Genomic DNA, 20,996 nt, shown 5'->3' with positions numbered 1-20,996 from the left:
TTTTCTGTTTAAAATTTCTGGGTTCATGCTCTGATCCAATAACCAGCTCCATGAAGTTATATGCCGGTGTGACTCCCCAGTGAAGCCAATGAGGTCTGCCTGTGTAGGTGTTGTGAGGGTCCTGTGCAGAGCCAGTTGCAGGATTGAGGCTTCATTTCCAAATTAAAAAACTGATTTTTCTGCTAGCCTTGCAAAATCTAGCTGGGATCTGTAAATCAAGTTGTGTTCCATTCTGCCCTTTACATCATTGCTAAGGCTACATTTTAGTCTCGGCTGTTTTTAGTAAATGTGACATACCGGTCATGGGCAGTAAACAAAAGTTCACGGTTCGTGACCTGTCCATGACTTTTACTATATACTTCTGATTAAAACTTGGGAAGGAGGGGGTGGCTTGGGGGGAACGGCCTGTGGGGGTTGCTTGGAGCGGGGGGAGGGCGCCATGGGTGCTCGGTGCGGGGGCGAGTTGACGGGCTGCGGCAGGCTCCCTTCCCAGGTCCTGAGCTCCACATGCTGCCTCCTCTCCGCCCCAAACCCCAGTTCCGCAGCTCTAATTGGCTGGGAACCGTGGCCAATGGGAGCTGGAGGGGCGGTGCCTGCCAGCATAGGCCGCATGTGGAGCTAGGAGCAGAGGGAGGGGAGTTCCTGTAGCCCTTTCAGGGAGCCCGTCCTAGGTAAGCACCACCCCAGCCCTGAGCCTCCCTACACCCAAACTCCTGCTGCTCGGGGTGCGGGGGAGGGGGAGGGGAGGCGAGGCGAGACTGGGCCAAGGGCTGTCCGAGCTGCTCCGGTAGCCCCCGGGCCAGGCACACCAGCCACTGCAGAGGTCACGGAAAGTCATGGAATCCATGACTTCCGTGACGTCTGTGACCAACATGGAGCCTTAATCATCGCTAATAGCAATCCTGCAGTCAGAATATAGCTGATATTTCTGTTGAAGCATAATGCAGCACAGAGTCCAGGTTGCTCTCCCATAGCTGCATTGGCTCAGCAGTACTAAGATAAGTGAATGCTTGTTTTATTAGTAGAAATAATTCAGGGCAGACACATGGTGAGTAAAAAGGTGTATTTTTTTTCATAGCCACTTTTCAACGTGATCTTAACATAGCTTAAATATTCCCCTTTCGTGATTCTCAATATTCTGGCCATCTCTTCCTGATTATTAGATATGTGTGCTTCAGGAAGAGTTTTATCCTCCTTATAAACACTCTTCTTTTCCCTGCACAATCCTGCAGCAAAGCTGTGCAGAACCTGGTAGGTTTCTGTGTTATTTCTGTGAATATTATATCTCCCCCAATTTAGCTGCTAAGTGTTATTCTGTATAACTGCATGTGAGTATATCAGAGGAGGTTGTTACGGGGAAAAAAAAACAGGAAATAAGACAATGACAGATAAGGTATCTCTGCAGAGAATACTGAGGGTCCTCAACAGAACAATGGAGGAGCTATTAAATGGGGAGTGTGCCCCTGCATGGCTCCAATCAAGCTAGCTAGTTTATTTTTCCAAGACCCAAACATAGGATCAAAGGGATACTAAACCTTTAAAGACCTCTGTCTAGAGAGGAAAGAGGGTGAGCAGGCAGGAGCAGCTGGATGTAAGGCTCTGACACAGATACCGAGGGTATGTCTGCGCTGCAATTAAAAACGCGCAGCTGGCCCATGCCAGCTGACTCGGGCTCAAACTAAGGGACTGTTTAATTGCAGTGTAGAGGTTCAGGCTTGGGCTGGAGCCTGGGCTCTTGGACCCTGAAAGGTGGAAGGGTCCCAGAGTTCAGGCTGCAGCCTGAGCCCGAACATCTGCATTGCAATTAAACAGCCCCTTAGCGTGAGCCACACGAGCCAGAGTCAGCTGGTATGGGCCAGCCACGGGTTTTTAATTGTGGTGTAGACATACCCTGAGAGTATGCTGCATGGGCTGTCTCTCCCAGCCCAAGAGTAGGAATGTTTAGGCTGATTGGAACTTACCCATAACTTGCAAGGAGAGAATGAATTTTAAGTAAGGTTCCTGCATGTCAGCCTTATTTGTTATTTTAACCCATTTCTCTGACTGCTGTGTTCTTGCTGACTAATAAGTAGTAGTTTGTTTTGAAAAGGCTGAACTATGTCGCTGCATACATTTTGTGGTTATAGAACTTCCAAGAGAGAATACTCCTGCAAGGAGCCAAGCAAAATTGGCCCTGATAAAGGAGCCATGAATAACGTAGCTGGAGTCAACGTACCTTACGTCGAGTTACCTCAGAGTCTACACCACGGGGGTCGATGGGAGAAAATTTCCCGTTGACTTACCTTACTTTTCTCGTCGTGGTAGAGAACAGGGGTTGACTGGATAGCAATCTGCAGTCGATTTGGTGGGTCTTTACTAGACCTGCTAAATCGACCGCAGGTGGCTCGATCTCAGAGCATCAATCCCTGCTGTAGTGTAGACCTGCCCTGAGAGTGGCAGTGAAGTGGAGGTCCCAAGCCCATCACTTGGAAGCATGCCCTTACAGGAGATTGCAGAGGGTTACAAGGCATAGCAGCTCTGTGATCTCAAACAGAACAATGATGAATTTGAGACTTCATAACTATTTACACTTCAACAGGCTAGGATGTCCTAAACGAAGCACTATCACTCCGCAGCAGGATCGTTCAGATGGACATGTTGGGTTACACTGGAGTGAGTTTTTATTCAAACCTGGATACAATCAGGAAAAACTACTTGCATAGCAAAATGCTTTTGGGATACATGCTGGTATGACAAACAGCAAAAAACCAACATGTCAGTGGAGAAAGCAAGGATGCAAAGGATCAATTCACAAACTTAAAGATTATAAAGAGATGATGATTTGTTTGAAAGGCCCTATAATAGCTGATCAGCACCTTCAGAAAAATGTCACTTTAAATAGCATAAGCTGTTACCAGCCCCAGGAAGCTTGGAGTGGAAATTTCCAGACACAAATTATATTACGAACCATCAACAACTGGTACTCTGGGATTAATTAACATTTTTCTATAAAATGTTCTCAGCAACAAAAGTTCTGCACTATTTAATCTGCTTAGTTTCAAGGTATCTGCAATATATTTCCTTGTAATACTAATAATTCAAAATGATTACATGAGGTTTCACTTAGTGGCACAATATGTAACTGTTTTTTCTTCAGCATCTGTCATAAATATAAAGGGAAGGGTAAACCCCTTTAAAATCCCTCCTGGCCAGAGGAAAACTCCTCTCACCTGTAAAGGGTTAAGAAGCTAAAGGTAACCTCGCTGGCACCTGACCAAAATGACCAATGAGGAGACAAGATACTTTCAAAAGCTGGGAGGAGGGAGAGAAACAAAGGGTCTCTGTCTGTCTGTATGCTGCTTTTGCCGGGGATAGACCTGGAATGGAGTCTTAGAACTTTTAGTAAGTAATCTAGCTAGGTATGTGTTAGATTATGATTTCTTTAAATGGCTGAGAAAAGAATTGTGCTGAATAGAATAACTATTTCTGTCTGTGTATCTTTTTTGTAACTTAAGGTTTTGCCTAGAGGGATTCTCTATGTTTTGAATCTAATTACCCTGTAAGGTATCTACCATCCTGATTTTACAGAGGGGATTTCTTTACTTCTATTTACTCCTATTTCTATTAAAAGTCTTCTTGTAAGAAAACTGAATGCTTTTTCACTGTTCTTAAGATCGAAGGGTCTGGGTCTGTAGTCACCTAGGCAAATTGGTGAGGCCTTTTACCAAACCTTGTCCAGGAAGTGGGGTGCAAGGTTTTGGGAAGTATTTGTGGGGAAAGACGTTTCCAAACAGCTCTTCCCCAGTAACCAGTATTTGTCTGGTGGTGGTAGCAGCCAATCCAAGGACAAAGGGTGGAATATTTTGTACCTTGGGGAAGTTTTGACCTAAGCTGGTAAAGATAAGCTTAGGAGGTTTTCATGCAGGTCCCCACATCTGTACCCTAGCGTTCAGAGTGGGGGAGGAACCTTGACAGCATCATTTGAGTGGCTTAATAAACTAAAGTGATTTCCATTATTTCCCTCAGTTTTGCTACAACTTTCAAACAAGCATTATTGTAAATTAATGTGAGCTGGGTTAAAATGGTTTAAAATTATAGCACTTTAACATAATTCAAATTAAGAAGTAGGTAACAATCCTAATTTCTTCAGCAACCAGATGTTAATTCTTTCATGTTAATGTTTGTGGTTTTTGATGCCACCAGTGATCTTTGCACCAAAGAAGTCCAGCTTCTGGTGCCAGGAAGGACTAGTTTTTCCTGGGAGGAAACTTGCCATTATATCATGGGAGGAAAATATAATATCCGTGTTTGATATACAGGTGGAAGATCTGATTGTAAAGTACAGGAAAAAGAAGAAGATTGTGGCTGGAATAATCATTGAACCAATTCAGTCAGAGGGGGGAGACAATCATGCTTCAGATGACTTCTTCAGGAAGCTACGGGACATTACCAGAAAGGTAAATCAAACATTTAGAGGTCCACTAAATGGTTAGTTGAGTTTGCAAGACTTCATTCCTGCTTCTCAAGTTAACTGGCATTTTCTCCAGAACATTTCAATGAGTTTCTCATAATCCCCTTCTGAAGACTAACATAAGAGTCCAAACATCCTAGTAGACCTCTCAAATGGCACTGGTGGCAGTGATGTGTATGTGCTCAGACCCATCAGTGCCTCTTCACCAGCACAGTAACACCTCCTGTTCCATTTGAAGTGTTCTCAGAGAGTTAGCAGTGACTTGTTCTGTTGAATAAATTCCCCCGCTCTCAAGGGAGTCCGAGGGATTGGTCCAGTCTGATAAATCCTGGTTCCTCAACAGTGTTCCTTAAGCTATAAAGCTAACTTCCATAGAGAGGCTCACACAATTCCAGGAACAGTAGTTGGGATGGTGAAGAAGTATTTTTCTTTTTGGAACATTTGCATTTGCAAATATAGACCTAGCAAAAGTAAAAGCAGAAGTTGAGTCCAGATGTAAGTTCAGATGAATCAGTAAATGACAAAAATGGACAAGACGTTTTATAACATTTGGAATGTCATGGGAGCCATTTAAAAGGGGAGATGAGACCTACCTTTCATTTTCTTCTTGTAAATGTTCTGGGGGAGAAACCTGAATGTGTGTTCATGGAAAAACATGTTAATGACATTTGGGTAACCCTGTTCTGTAGGATGAAGCCGCATAGTTTCCCTTTGTTAACAAGTGCTCTCACTGCCCACTCATTTTTCTCATAGTGGCATTATTTAAGCAGTTTAGATGAGGCTAAATCCAGCAGTTTTTGTCTTGCCCAAACTGACGATGTGCCAATGTTGTAACAATACTGTGTTGAACACACTTAGTAATCTGTTTTAATGTGACTTTTCAAAATCTCCCTGCCCGCACAGGATCACTGGAGTAGTCCATTGCAAGTAACATCTTTTTTTTTTTTTTTAAAGGGCTGGAATTTTCAGCTAGTCAGGGTGACCTGATTGGCCGACCATTCCAAAGTGCTTTATGTTACAGAACAGATGTGCTGTGATGTTGCCTGTCTCTCTCGAACGTGCCTGGCCCCCAGTGTTGTAGATGGAAACTTTCAAAAGCACAAATGGAAGTTAGGCTCCTAACTCCCATTGACTTTCATTGGGAATTTAAAGTCTAACTGCTTTTTGAACTTTTGACAATCACCCCCTTAATATCCCATATAATTGTTTTGAGACAGTCTACATAAAATATGGTTCTTTTCTCTGTTGTCCTCACAAGCTTGTATAGAAACCAGATTACTGTGTACCTTCCTGAAAAATAGCTGAATTTCTTTTGATGATATAGTAAAAGATAAACTGTTCACAGACTGACATGAAAGGGATGTTTAGAACAGTTCTCCTGACATATTGTTCTGTGCACTATTCCTTAACTCTTAGTATTTATGTATTTAGTAAGAGAGGTGAATATTTGTTTTGGAAACATGGATTCAAGTTCCCTGATCTCTCAATCTTTCTGAACAGCATGGCTGTGCATTTCTGGTGGACGAGGTGCAGACAGGAGGCGGCTGCACTGGGAAGTTTTGGGCCCATGAACACTGGGGCCTAGATGACCCAGCTGATGTGGTAACATTTAGTAAGAAGATGATGACAGGAGGATTTTTTCACAAGGAGGAGTTCAGGCCCGATGGTGTAAGTGTTTTAGTGTACCTTGGACTCTGTAGTCCTAAGTATTAATGAGTGAAGGAAGATGACCAATTTCTGGGAATCATTCTAAAATGTGCTGAACCTTGGGACATGCTCCTGTTCTCAAATGCCTGGTGAGCAGTATTGCTGCATATCTAATAAATTCAGCTGGCCTGCAACTGAGTTCGTCCGATATGTGGCAATGCACATGACATATCTGAATAGGATGGAGCTATTATTTGACACACACACACACTCTGTATAGTCCCACAAGCACATGGCCTCAGTTTCACACACATCCATTTCAGTGAGGTCACAAAGGACAGTGTGCCATTCTCTGCGCAGAGTGGCTTCTCCCTGGTTCTTCCTAAATGCTGTGGATCTGCTCCCTTCTGGGCAGGCTTTCTGTTCCTGCAACATAGAAGAGGCACCGAGTGTTCATTTCTGGTACCCCAGATGTTTGTTGACACCCATGTACTCACTTTCCTTTGTGTACAGCATTGCTTTGATTCAAATTGCCTCTCACCATCTTCCACAATTTTTTTCCCCTCTCCCTCCAGCCATATCGGATTTTTAACACCTGGCTTGGAGATCCCTCCAAGAACCTCATGCTTGTTGAAGTCCTTAATGTTATTAAGAGGGAAGATCTTCTAAACAATGCAGCCCATGCAGGGAAAGCTCTACTGGCCGGGCTGCTGGACTTGCAGGTAACTTGCAGGGTGCGGGAGGGGGTTCCGACCTGGGGCAGGGGGTTCAGGGTGCGGGCTCTGGCCGGGCAGTATTTAACTGAGGCAGCTCCCAGTTGGCAGCACAGCAGGGCTAAGGCAGGCTTCCTGCCTGCCCTGGCTCTGCGCTTCTCCCGGAAATGGCCGGCATGTCCGACCTCCTAGGCAGAGGCGCAGCCAGGCAACTCTGCATGCTGCTGTGCTCACAGGCGCTGCCCCCACAGCTCCCATTGGTCACAGTTCCCGGCCAGTGGGAGCTGCAGAGCTGGTGCTGGGGGCGAGGGCAGCATGCAGAGTTTCCTTGATTGCCCCCTGTGCGTAGGGGCTGGACATACCAGCCGCTTCTGGGAGCGGCATGGAGCTGACCGGACTTTTAACGGCCTGGCGGGGCGAACTAGCACTCACAGCTCCAGTGCGATGTGGGGGCCCGAGGATTGGGGTTTCTGGCCTGCGGTGCAGAGACTTACCACAGGCCCAATCCAGCCCACGGGCCATAGGTACCCAACCTCTGGACTAGATGATCAAGATAGTCCCCTTTGGCCTTAGTCTATGAGTCTGAGTTCTACTGTGTGGTGTACCATCAGTGTACACAGGTTTAATTGTTCTGGTTTTATTGTTTTAAGGTTAAATATCTCCTTGTACTATAGAAGTCCCACTTGTCTATTAGACAAGAAAATGAAGAGATGATGGGCCTTTTCCACCACAAGTATTAGAGTTTTTATCGACTGAGGTCTTTATCGCACTGCTCAGCAGTGTCTGAGCCCCATTGTGATCACCAGCAGACTGCAGGATTGGGCCCACCTCAAAATCCTGGTGCATTCACTGAAGTTGTTTTTAATACAAATAAAATCTGGGTTTACTGATGCTTTTACAATAATCAGGCCAGTCTGTACTAGCACAAAAGGTTTTTGAATGGTTATTTACTGTGAGATACTAAGCTAATGCTAGGAATATAGGAATCTATTGGCACTTAGAAGCTGTGTGACTAAGATAGGGGAAGTGTTTGTCCAGTTGAGCAGGTGGTTGGACTAGATGACCTTCTGAGGTCCCTCCAACCCTGATATTCTATGATCTTATGATTAATCTGTGAATAGTGGGTGGACAAAGAGGAGCACAACCAGCACATTTGTTTACAAATGGTTAACCGCTGTTCTCCCTCAGGAGCTACTCATTAATGATCCTGCCCAAGCAGACAGGGAGAAGTGACAATGTGGTTTATTTTTCTTTGAGATTTATGGGGCAAATTAAAATTGTTTACTCTTTAACTTCAGTTTGCAGGATTTGTGTCCTGAAGCTGAGTTATGATGGGTTCAGTCTGTGGACATGACAGATCTCGCTGCCTCGGCTTCTGTACTAAACTATTGATCATGGGTGGTTGGGTTGTTGTTTTTTAATTAAAAGCAGTCCTATAGAATATACCAGACACTAGTTCATTGTGCTGCACAGAGACAGTCGTATATAAGGTCATCTCCCCGAAGTGTGGTGCATATTAAATATAATGGGTTTAAACAAGAACTGGATAAGTTCATGGAGGATGACTATTAGTCACGATGATCAGGGATGCAACTCCATGCTCAGAGCAACTGTAAACCTCTGACTACCACAACCCAGAAGGGAAGACAGGGGTGGATCATTCTGTAATTGCCCTGTTTTGTACACTCCCCCTGAAGTTCTTTGGGCCACTGTTGGAGACAGGATATGGGCAAGATGGACCATGATCTGACACAGTGTGCCAGTTCTTATGCTCTTATATTGGGGAGTGAGATTTTTCTTTCTATACAAAAATCCCTGCTGTTGCCCTTTTCATTTTTCTCTTTTCATTAAAAAAGGCTATGTCCCAGCCACACAGCAGTGCATGCTTCCTTGGGGAATAAAGAGCTAAACTCTTGCTAGTCTCACTTAGAAAACAAAGTTACCACTTCACTAGAAATAAGCATCATAAAGGGCAAGGGGTTGAACATACCTACTACTGTGTATATGTATTTTTAGCAACAGAATATATTTGTGTCTAGCAAAACTTGCAGCTTATGCAACATGAAGATAAGCTGGTTTCTAGCACCATTCAGTAAGTGGTTTGTGCTCAGACCGTGGGCTGTGGCCGGCAGTTGGAAGCTGTGAGCTTCGAAACAAGGTTTGAAATCCAGAAGCCTCTGTTCATTGGCTGAGCCTTAGGCAGGGTGCGGGGCTATCAAGAAGGCCAGGGCTTTATGAAGCAGTGAGAAAGCGACCAGGGAGCTTTGCGACCAGGGACTGCTAACTGGGAGTTTCGAGAAGGAGTTGGGAAGGGGGCGAGGTACAATTGCCAATCTTCAAAACCTTTAAACTAAACTATAATCAAAACTTCTTGATTTAAACAAAAACCCTATCATTAACCTAGGTAACTGTAGGAAAAAATGCAGGCAGAAGCCCAGCAGCAGAGTGGGGGTTATCCTGTTTATTGCACTCGCTGTAGCATGTATGATTACCTGCTCTGTGAGTGGGTGGCGTATGTGTGCATTCGGTGCAAGGAGCTCATGGCCCTCAGAGACCGTGTACGGGCTTTGGAGGCCAGGGTGGTGGAACTGGAGGAGCTAAGGGAGGCAGAGAGGTATGTTGATGAGGCTTTCCAGGACACTGTAGATTTGTCCCACCTCCGGTCAGACAGTCCCTGCGCTGTTAAGGAGGATGAAAGGCCCAGAGAAGGAGAGCAGTCAACGGGAACAGAAGGAAACCTTCCCATAGTTGGGACCCTCCTTCCAGATGATGTTGGGGTATCCTCTCGCACTGAGGTTACCTCTCCGGGGGGGGGGGACTCCAGTCATTAGGAAAAGGCAGGTGTTAGTAAGGGGAGATTTGATCATTAGAGACATAGATAGCTGGGTTTGAGAACCGTATGGTGACTTTTCTGCCTAGTGCAAAGGTTGTGGATCTCTTGAGGCATCTAGATACACTTATGTGTAGTGCTGGGGAGGAGCCGGTGGTCGTGGTACATATAAGTACCAATGACGTAGGGAGGGTAGGAGAGACGTCCTGAAGGCCAGATTTAGGCGGCTAGGAAAGAGACTGAAATCTAGGACCTCTATGGTGGCATTCTCAGAAATGCTACCAGTTCCACGTGCAGGGCCAGGTGGGCAGGCAGAGCGTCAGAGTCTCGATGCGTGGATGAGACGATGGTGTAGAGAGGAGGGGTTTAGATTTATTAGGAACTGGGGAAAATTTTGGGATAGGGGGAGCCTATACAGGAAGGATAGGCTCCACCTAAACCAAAGTGGATCCAGACTGCTGGCACTTAATGTTAAAAAGGTTGCAGAGCTGTTTTTAAACTAAGAGATGGGTGAAGCCGATTGCTGCAGCGGAGCACATGGATTGGACAGAGACTTCTCTTCGAGTAGAGTCTATTGATAGAGATTCTCTAGGTTTTAGTCAGGAGGAGGGGATGAAAGAGGATAAAGTATGGGCCAGATCAGATAAGAAACATTCACATAAAGAATCTGACACATCAGAAAAGGGCAGACAAATAAACAGTGACAAGTTTTTAAAGTGTTTGTACAAAAATGCTAGAAGTCTACATAATAAGATGGGTGAACTAAAGTGCCTCGTGTTAAAGGAGGATATTGATATAATAGGCATCGCAGAAACCTGGTGGAGTGAGGACAATCAATGGGACACAATCATTCTGGGGAACAAAATATATCGGAAGGACAGAACAGGTCGTGGGGGCGGGGGAGGAGTGGCACTATATGTGAAAGAAAATGTAGAATCAAATGAAATAAAAATCTTAAATGAATCCACATGTTCCATAGAATCTCTATGGATAGTAATTCCATGCTCTAATAAGAATATCACAGTAGGGATCTATTATCGACCACCTGACAAGGCTAGTGATAGTGAGGATGAGATGCTAAGGGAGATTAGAGAGGCTATCAAAAGAAAAAACTCAATAATAGTAGGGGATATCAATTATCCCTATATTGATTGGGTACATGTCACCTCCGGACGAAATGCAGAGACAAAATTTCTTGATACTTTAAAAGACTGCTTCTTGGAGCAGCTGGTACAGGAACCCACAAGGGGCGAGACAAAACTCGATCTAGTCCTGAGTGGAGTGCAGGATCTGGTCCAAGAGGTAACTATAACAGGACCACTTGGAAATAATGACCATAATATAACAACATTTAACATTTCTGTGGTGGGAAGAACACCTCAACAGCCCAACACTGTGGCATTTAATTTCAGAAAGGGGAACTATGCAAAATGAGGAGGTTAGTTAAACAGAAATTAAAAGGTACAGTGACTAGAGTGAAATCTCTGCAAGCTGCATGGACACTTTTCAAAGACACCGTAATAGAGGCTCAACTTAAATGTATACCCCAAATTAAAAAACACAGTAAAAGAACTAAAAAAGAGCCACCGTGGCTTAACAACTATGTAAAAGAAGCAGTGAGAGATAAAAAGGCATCTTTTAAAAAGTGGAAGTCAAATCCTAGTGAGGTAAATAGAAAGGAGCATAAACACTGCCAAATTAAATGTAAAAATGTAATAAGAAAATCGAAAAAGGAATTTGAAGAACAGCTAGCCAAAAACTCAAAAGGTAATAACAAAATGTTTTTTAAGTACATCAGAAGCAGGAAGCCTGCTAAACAACCAGTGGGGCCCCTAGATGACGGAGATACAAAAGGAGCACTTAAAGACGATACAGTCATTGCTGAGAAACGAAATGAATTGTTTGCTTCAGTCTTCACGGCTGAGGATGTTAGGGAGATTCCCAAACCTGAGCCGTCTTTTGTAGGTGACAAATCTGAGGAATTGTCACAGATTGAAGTGTCACTAGAGGAGGTTTTGGAATTAACTGAGAAACTTAACAGTAACAAGTCACCGGGACCAGATGGCATTCCCCCAAGAGTTCTGAAAGAACACAAATGTGAAATTGCGGAACAATTGACTATGGTTTGTAACCTGTCCTTTAAATCAGCTTCTGTACCCAATGACTGGAAGATAGCTAATGTAACACCAGTATTTAAGAAGGGCTCTAGAGGTGATCCAGGCAATTACAGACCGTTAAGTCTAATGTCAGTACCGGGCAAATTAGTTGAAACAATGGTAAAGAATAGAATTGTCAGACACATAGAAGAACATAAATTGTAGCGCAAAAGTCAACATGGTTTCTGTAAAGGGAGATCATGTCTTACTAATCTATTAGAGTTCTCTGAGGGGGTCAACAAACATGTGGACAAGGGGGATCCAGTGGACATAGTATACTTAGATTTCCAGAAAGCCTTTGACAAGGTCCCTCACCAAAGGCTCTTACGTAAATTAAGTTGTCATGGGATAAGAGGGAAGATCCTTTCATGGATTGAGAACTGGTTAAAAGACAGGGAACAAAGGGCAGGAATAAATGGTAAATTTTCAGAAGGTAGAGGGGTAACTAGTGGTGTTCCCCAAGGGTCAGTCCTAGGACCAATCCCATTCAACTTATTCATAAATGATCTGGAGAAAGGGGTAAACAATGAGGTGGCAAAGTTTGCAGATGATACTAAACTGCTCAAGATAGTTAAGATCAAAGCAGACTGTGAAGAACTTCAAAAAGCTCTCACAAAACTAAGTGATTGGGCAACAAAATGGCAAATGAAATTTAATGCGGATAAATGTAGAGAAATATACATTGGAAAAAAAATAACCCCAATTATACATACAATGGGGGCTAATTTAGCTACAACTAACCAGGAAAGAGATCTTGGAGTCATTGTGGATAGTTCTCTGAAGACATCCACGCAGTGGGCAGCGGCGGTCAAAAAAGCAAACAGGATGTTAGGAATTATTTAAAAAGGGATAGAGAATAAGACAGAGAATATTTTATTGCCCTTATATAAATCCATGGTACGCCCACATCTTGAACACTGCGTACAGATATGGTCCCCTCATCTCAGAAAAGATATACTGGCATTAGAAAAGGTTCAGAGAAGGGCAACTAAAATGATTAGGGGTTTGGAACGGGTCCCATATGAGGAGAGATTAAAGAGGCTAGGACTTTTCAGCTTGGAAAAGAGGAGACTAACGGGGGATACGATAGAGGTAAAAAAAATCATGAGTGGTGTGGAGAAAGTGAAGAAGGAAACGTTATTTACTTGTTCCCATAATATAAGAACTAGGGGCCACCAAATTAAATTAATGGGCAGCAGGTTTAAAACAAATAAAAGGAAGTTCACTTCACTCAGCGCACAGTCAACCTGTGGAACTCCTTGCCTGAGGAGGTTGTGAAGGCTAGGACTATAACAGGGTTTAAAAGAGAACTGGATAAATTCATGGAGGTTAAGTCCATTAATGGCTATTAGCCAGGATGGGTAAGGAATGGTGTCCCTAGCCTCTGTTTGTCAGAGGGTGGAGATGGATGGCAGGAGAGAGATCACTAGATCATTACCTGTTAGGTTCACTCCCTCTGGGCCACCTGGCATTGGCCACTGTCGGTAGACAGGATACTGGGCTGACCCAGTATGGCCATTCTTATGTTCTTATTTGCCTTGGCAATATCCTAAATGTACAGGATGGGTGCATTTTAAAAATCCAACTAAATATTGCCTATTGATCCTGTTCTGTGGGGTAAACTCTGTCAGACTCCTTTATGTCCTTATGAGAGAGAACACACATTTCTACCAGGAATAGACATCTAAGTTTCTAGTTACTAAACTCTCCAGCAACACCAGGCAGTTATTGTAGCTTGGTAAATTGGTCACAGGACCCTGTGTCAGAAATTAAAACTGTGTAGTATTTCCGTGGCTGCAGATACTGAGAAGGCAGAGTTTCCACATGTCAGAATCCCAAGGTGCACAGCTCACCAGCAAAATGTCCTGGAGTCTCTGCTGGAAAGGTCTGACAGCAGATGTAGAAGTAATGCTCCCATAACTCTTTATTCTAGGCTCGTTACCCCCATCTCATCAGCAGAGCAAGAGGGCGAGGGACATTCTGTTCGTTTGACACTCCAAATGATGCAACTAGGACCAAGCTAATTGCAATAGCCAGAAACAAAGGTATGATAAAGTCTGTCCGCATGTCATGCGGGAGAGTGGCTTTCAGTATCACATCCCCCGCATGCATTTGATTTTTCTCCTATGGCGTATAGACAATGTCACACAGATGTTGCACCAGTGAATGAAAAAGTTCCAGAAAATTTTGTTTTCCCTGGCTGAGGAAATAACATACTGTTTCCATAAGCACGATGCCAAAGCCTCAGGTTGTTTCCACATTCGGGATGTAAGACAACAGAAATGTTCCCCAATGTTCTACATACAGCCTAACACTTCAGTGGAGATTTTAATTTTTATATTAAAATAGAGGTTAGTTCTACCAAGGCTTTTTTTGTTAGTGAATACATTTACAACACCACACTAATTTATCATGTATGTATAACTAATATTTTATAATGCCATTTATAATTTTAATTTTTTAATTAGAAAATGAGATCTTTTTTCTATAACAGTGGAATGTTCTATTTAGGCTGGTAATACTCAAAATTTATTTGCGTATAGAAAATCACATAATCGTGTGTGTGTGTGTATATATCCCTATATAATCCACTCTTCTTGCATTGTAGCTTACAATAATTTATAGTTTATAGAACTGTCATTTTATGTCATGACATACCACAGTTTATACAACTATGCAGACTATAATTTCATAATAATAGATCATCTATAGAAGTGTATCTGTAGCTGGCCAAGATTTTCAAAAGTAACTAGTGATTTTTGGGTGCCCAACTTGAGACACCTTAGAAGGGGCCTGATTTTCAAACAAAGTGCTGAGCACCCAGCCTTTGAAAATAAGGTTCCTTCTAATTTGTCTCAAGTCAGGCACCCCAAATCACTAGTCACTGTAGATCTTTAGGTTTAAACAATTATACAGTGGTTTTTTAGAGGACTTTTAAATTCTAGTATTATGTTGACATGTGAGGTTGGGGAGCAAAACCTTTTCTTTGTAAAAGCTGAAACAGTAAAACAATTTCCTTTGGCGCTAGGGCTGTGATCTTGCACTTCCATAAAATAAGCCTCCTGTGCAATGAAAATCTTTGTAACATTATAAGTTTTAAAATAAATACTGATTTGGGGAAATGCCTGTTATTAAATTTGAGGCTTCTGAAAGTCTATCTGTACATCCTGCTTATAGAACCGACTCAGACAAATTAAGATGCAAAAGGTGAAAAAGATTTAAATCCCAGAATGGGGGGGAGGGTGAAAGCTATTAACTTTATGCAATACTCAGTGATGAAATAACCCTTGAAGCTCCCTAAAACAGTAACAAAAGTACCAGCAATTATTGTACTTTAGAGACGAGACAGATCTTCTTTATGGGAATTTATTTTTTCCCACCCAAGCTTTAGAGAGAGATTTTCATTGCTGAGAGACTCCAAATTTAAAATGCAACCTACCTTACTGTTTTAAACGTCCCCCTGATTCTATGAATTCTTAGCCGTCCAAGACTAAGGTAGCTTGAGAATGGTACACATAGAGCAGACAATTGTATTCATGGACTTGGTGCTGTCCTCTGCTGAAATTACTGTCAGACTAACATTTTAGAAAACTATAAAAGAAAATCAACATCCTCCTTGCTTATGAAAAGTGAGCCAACAGAGAAAGCTGAAGGAGAAACACTTTCAGGGCCTCTTCAAAACTAGTTAGTGCTGTAGGGTAGGTGTGGGTGGGTGGGTGTGAGCCAGGCCTTGTCTACACTACACAGTTTTGTCGGCAGAAGGCAGCTTTTGACGACAAAACAGTGGAGGTGTACACACTAAAAAGCTACTTTTGTCAGCAAAACAAAACCACCTTGACGAGAGGCATAAAGCTTTTTGTGGCAAAATTAAACCGAGAAAGCATCAATATAGATGCTACAGTTTATGTCGCCATAACTGGCCTCCCCCAGTATCCCACAATGCCTACTGTGACTGCTCTGCTCAATGTTTTGAACTCTGCTGCCCTGCATACAGCTACACAAGTATGCACCCGTCCCCTTTCAAAGCTCCTTGAAGTTCTCACAGCTGAACATGCCGCTCCCCTCTTGCAGCAAAGAGCAAACCATGAACGTGGAATCCTGCTCTCTCTGGCACTAAGAAGAAAGCAGTAGGCATGTCTGATGTTCAGGGTGTTCCTCTCCCCCTGCCTCAGGTCTGGTTGTTTCCGGCTGCTGTCTGAACTTAGACAGCATGCCGACATAATCACCTCCCCCACACACATTCTGTCTGTCTCTCACATACACATTTTCCCCACACTCACTCAAACACTCCCCCAACACGCACTGTCTCTCTTTCTTCCCCTTCCTCCTCCCCCCCGCTCCCTGTCTAGGGTTGCCAACTTTGGTTGGATGAATTCCTGGAGGTTTCATCACATGACATTATCTTTAATTAAAGATTAATCTTTAGTTCCTGGAGACTCCAGAACAATCCTGGGGGGTTGGCAACCCTATCCCTGTCACATACTCCCTCCCTCCCCCACACCCCCACAAACATTTCAGTTGAAAAGCAGCTGGCAATGCCCATGGAACAATGGGTTTGAGAAACCTGCATCAAGTGACGCTGTACCTGCCCCATGAGGCATTGCAAGCCCTTCCCAAAGCACCCTGCAGCCAGATGCACAGTGGGATAGCTACCCATAGTGCACTGCTCTCTGCGTTGATGCAAGAGTTGCTAGTGTGGGTGCACTCTGCCAACACAAGGAGTATAGTGTGGACATGCAATAGTGGTTTAGTTAAAGCACCATAATTTTGTCAACAAAATTCTGTAGTGTAGACATGGCCCCAGCTGAGCAACATAGATTTTAGCAGTACTGCAGCCTTTGATTGGGAGAATGGATAAATTGTTTCAGAATCAGGAGAACACTTTACATTTAAAAAAAAAAATTAGTAGGGATTCAATGATTGGCCAGTCCCTTTGGATGGTTACTCTTGACCTTCTGTACTTAACAGTGTATTAAATACAAAAACATCACACCAAAGATGAAAACTAGCAAACATCTTGTTCTGTGATATAGGCCGTGACTGTGTTAAGAGTATTAATGCTCGCTTTCAGTCTTTGTCACTGCCTGAGCATCAGTCTCTTTGCGATACTATTTGGCCTCCCTTGTCACTGCTAGGACTACTTCCAGCATTTCAAACATCTGGTGAGAAGCATCAAACTGCTACCGTGCTGCTTATGTTTGTTGTTGTGTCAGGTGATCAGCTCCAGGCCCCTTTGCACCACTGAAACCCCATTTATGGCTTTACATGGGTCTGCAGTGCTGTGGAGAAGCTTGTACTGGCCCTCTGCACTGGGATGAACTTCATCCTGAAAGAATGGTATGTGCTGTGTATCCTACAAAGTGGGAAGTCACTAAGGTACATCTTATTGCCTTAGGTGTTGTCCTGGGAGGCTGTGGTGACAGATCGATCCGTTTCCGCCCAACTCTGATCTTCAAGGATCACCACGCGCACCTCTTTCTGAACGTCTTCAGTGACATCTTAGCAGACTTCAAGTAAACACACACTTTCTTATACTGAACAGTCCAGTCCTCTAAGATAATGAAATTAATTTACTTAATTGATATATATATATATATATATATATATATATTCACTTACAGGAGAAAATGTGAATTCATAAAATGAAGCTGTTGGTTTTTTTCCCATGCTTACCAGCAAGTCCAGCTGCTTTAAACTGAAACTCTGGATGCTCATGGAGCTTTGGAGTTTCACAGACCTCTAGCAAATGCATCTAAATGCCTGTGCTCTGAGCAGGGTGTTTGCAGGGGATATTGCACTTGTTGGGTGCTAGATTGCCCTCCATTTTCAGCCTTGGGTCAGAGCAGGAAACAAGGAATAACTCTACAGACATGCACTGCCTTGCATATTTGATTATTTAAACATAACACAATAATATCTATATTTTCATAGGTAAATGCTGTAGCTTTCCTTTCTCCACTTTGTGTCCAGAGGAAGCAGCAGGTCTTGTGAGTGTGGGGTAGAAGCTTAGGAGATGTCTGCCAGCCAGAAAGTGCCACTGTCTGACAGTGACTGGGAGGAGAGAACAGATGTTTCAAAGCAAGCTCTGCTTTCTAGCACTGCCAAGTACAGTATTTCAGAGAATCATTTCCAGTTGTGGTCCCATAAATACAAACACACCATCTGCCATACCAGACTGGACCAAGGGACCATCAAATCTGCCTTCGACCTATACCTAGTTCTTTAGAGGCATTGATGCATCTGGCCAGTTGAGTAGTACATGGAAGTGAGCGGGGGGGAAATAATTCCTTTCTGGCCCTTGATTAGTTATTCCTAATGTATAAAGTGAGACTTGTGCACACAAAACTGTACCCAAAGGTTTCTGAATTGCTGAAGCTTAGGAAATAAAATGAAGCATGTACTGCAGCCTTATTTTAGCAATCTAAAATGCGTTGGGCTCAGGATTATTTAACCTGCTTGCCCATAATATGCAGCCATTGATTTAGCAAAATTTCTAAGCTAAATCAATGGCTGCGTATTCAAGGTATTTTGCAAAACCACAGATGCGTTGTTTTGTACCGAGCCATTACTTGACATCAGATCTGTTGTGATGGAGTTCTTACCAAGTGCACAGCTCTAATGCAAAATAATTCTATTGTTTTAGTAGATTTCTTCTCTCACGCTTTAGCGGTCCTTTAGAAAATCACAGGATCTATAAATGTCAGTGGTCTGTTAATCTGTTCACTATCAGACAGTTGTTTTGGGGTATCTCCTTTATATATGCCTTTCCTCTGTCCAGTAGAAAGAATATTTTCATGAAGCTGATTTGCTAAGCTAGTGCTGTTATGTATTTCCTTTCTCTTCACTAAGGAACGTTTGAATTTTGACTGAACGTCATTCAGGGTGAAAAATATTTTGAACTGACTTGTGAATTTTTCATGTCCTGAGCCAATAAATAAGTATTAAAAATTAAATTCAGTGGAAGCACTTAAATATTTAGTTTGAGACCTGCTCAGCAGCATAGGAGATTTAGACACAAGTTCTGATAATTTCAATGAAAGATATGTCTAAAACTTCTGGTCTGTTTTGAAAACCGTAATATTTCTGCCTAAGAAGTAACTTTCATAATTACTGCCAACTAGCAACCAAGGAAATTCACTTCTGCTAATTTAAAAATAAGGAGATCCATGTAAGCCTGTCTGTGCTATACACCGGAACTCTGGAACTCATTGGTCAGAGTTTTCATAGTGTAGACAGGGCTTTTGACTGTTAGTTTTCTGATAATTATCTGTAAAAGTTCATAGTTAGGGAACTAGCCAGCAAAAGTCAGGATAAAACTTGGAATTATATGTAGATTACAAAAGACTAGATGAAGGGTTGGTGAATAACTGTACAGTGAAATCTCATTGTCATCACAGTCCTAGCAGATATAATACTATCAAGCAGAAAGTCAAACTAAAAAATTCCTTATTTGACAACATTTTGGTAATTAGTTCATTCAACATATCAGTCAGTAGATTTTAGTAAATGTCTTTAGCAAATCTTGTACTTTTACAGAATCAAAGGTCCAGTAATGAAGTCTTATCACATCCTCATTTTTATTATAAATACTCTTGGTGTTTTTTATAACTCTTACTGATACTCAGTAATTGTATAAAATTGTGCACAATGTATGTTGATCAGATTATGTTAGAAAACATACACAGAGAGCACTGCAGCCTAAGCATAATAAAGTAATATTGTTTACAGCATATTGTGGACCGTGCCAAATGTTTAAACAAAAATACCTAACTGCACTTCATGATGTAACTGGTAGCAATGTACACAAATCCATGAAATAAGTAAGTTTCCGGTGTAATCAGTATTATTAAATAAAATATTTATAATTGAACTCCTCCAGTAGCCCTTTTTATTGTTAGAAATACACTTTTTAAATAAAAATATACAATCAAATGTTATGCTCACTACATAGTTCTGTATTTGTATATACTCTTTGGAGGACAGTACAGCATACACATAGTCCACTCTTGTCAGGTGATACCTCCGGCTGCATTAGTATTTAAGCCAAGAGGAATCGCAAGCCAACCGACTGCTTTATCATTTCCTCTTGCTTTACTGCACTAGCATTGAGTTCAGCCAAGCCATAGAAATGATGTGAACTCCACCTACTGGCTCTGCATTAGTAGACTGCAAATCAGGGTTGGTCTGAGTGATGTGTTTAAATGGTGGTGATTTTCCCTCTGCAACACACACATGAAGTGAGCTGTAGCTCACGAAAGCTTATGCTCAAATAAATTGGTTAGTCTCTAAGGTGCCACAAGTACTCCTTTTCTTTTTACACACTCAAAAATGAGCCAAGGACGAGGTGTGGAAACAACCCTGAAAATTATAGCTAATTCTTCCAAGGCAAGTGAACACTGAGAGCTGAATTATTTGCTATTGTCCTAGGTTTGCTACATGAAGTAAAAATGCTGTAAGAAAAGTCTTCAGCACTTCCAGAACAACTCAACATTTGTAGGTTTTTCTTGAATTTGTGATAGAAATGTTAATGTTATCCAGCAGACTTTTCATGTACAGGTCTTTGATTGATACTCAGCGCTGAGTGAGCACCGTCCAGATGACTATCATTTCATTCTCTGAATCAGTAGTTTTCTCAACATCAGTTGATTAAGTTTCACAACACGCCAGCGAGGTAGTTGTACTTATGGGTGTTGAGGGTGCATTTAAAAAAAAATCTAAGTAATTATCCATTTCATAGATGGGGATACTTCAGACCTCAATGTTCACAGTATTATCAGTGAGCAGAATCCTGCCCTGTTCAGCACAGTGGAGGGAACAGACATACTCCCTGCAAAATTCTACTATGAACTTTACCCAGTCATAGCAGGATTTCACAGGACAGGTTTGAAGGTGCCCTGGGAAATGCTCTTTGTTGCTCCTACAAGCAGAAGCAAAGTGCACTTTGTGCACATCATGCTGCTGTGACTGCAGCATGTAATCCATTTGATTGGGGTAGGGTTACACCTCCATCCCTTCAGGTATGTCTTAACACTTCAAGATGGGAGTCTAATCCCCAGCTTGAGGATACATAACTGTGCTAGCTCTGATCTAACTAATGCACTAAAAACAGTGTGTAGCTGTGGCAGCAGGAGGTGGTAGCCGTCCCAAGTATGTGCCTAGCATCTCAGACAGGTATGTACTTGGAGTTGCTAGCCCCTCCC

General features: G+C 42.6%; 1 protein-coding gene across 2 annotated transcripts in view; it reads left to right on the top strand.

Annotated features, from left to right (window-relative positions):
• ABAT (4-aminobutyrate aminotransferase) overlaps positions 1–19,545 on the top strand; it is a 142,002-nt gene extending 122,457 nt beyond the window's left edge. For both annotated transcript variants that reach the window (XM_037911714.2, XM_043524649.1), the window contains exons 12-16: positions 4,299–4,436; positions 5,951–6,118; positions 6,673–6,819; positions 13,730–13,841; positions 17,192–19,545. In XM_037911714.2, the coding sequence (XP_037767642.1) occupies positions 4,299–4,436; positions 5,951–6,118; positions 6,673–6,819; positions 13,730–13,841; positions 17,192–17,313 (687 nt within the window). In that variant the 3' untranslated portion in view covers positions 17,314–19,545. The remainder of the gene's footprint in view (positions 1–4,298; positions 4,437–5,950; positions 6,119–6,672; positions 6,820–13,729; positions 13,842–17,191) is intronic.
• The last annotated feature ends 1,451 nt before the right edge of the window (positions 19,546–20,996 follow it).

Source organism: Chelonia mydas, chromosome 10, assembly GCF_015237465.2.
Source record: "Chelonia mydas isolate rCheMyd1 chromosome 10, rCheMyd1.pri.v2, whole genome shotgun sequence".
NCBI lineage: Eukaryota > Metazoa > Chordata > Testudines > Cheloniidae > Chelonia > Chelonia mydas.
Note: the sequence above shows the minus strand (reverse complement) of the source record. Positions and strands in the feature narration are given on the sequence as shown.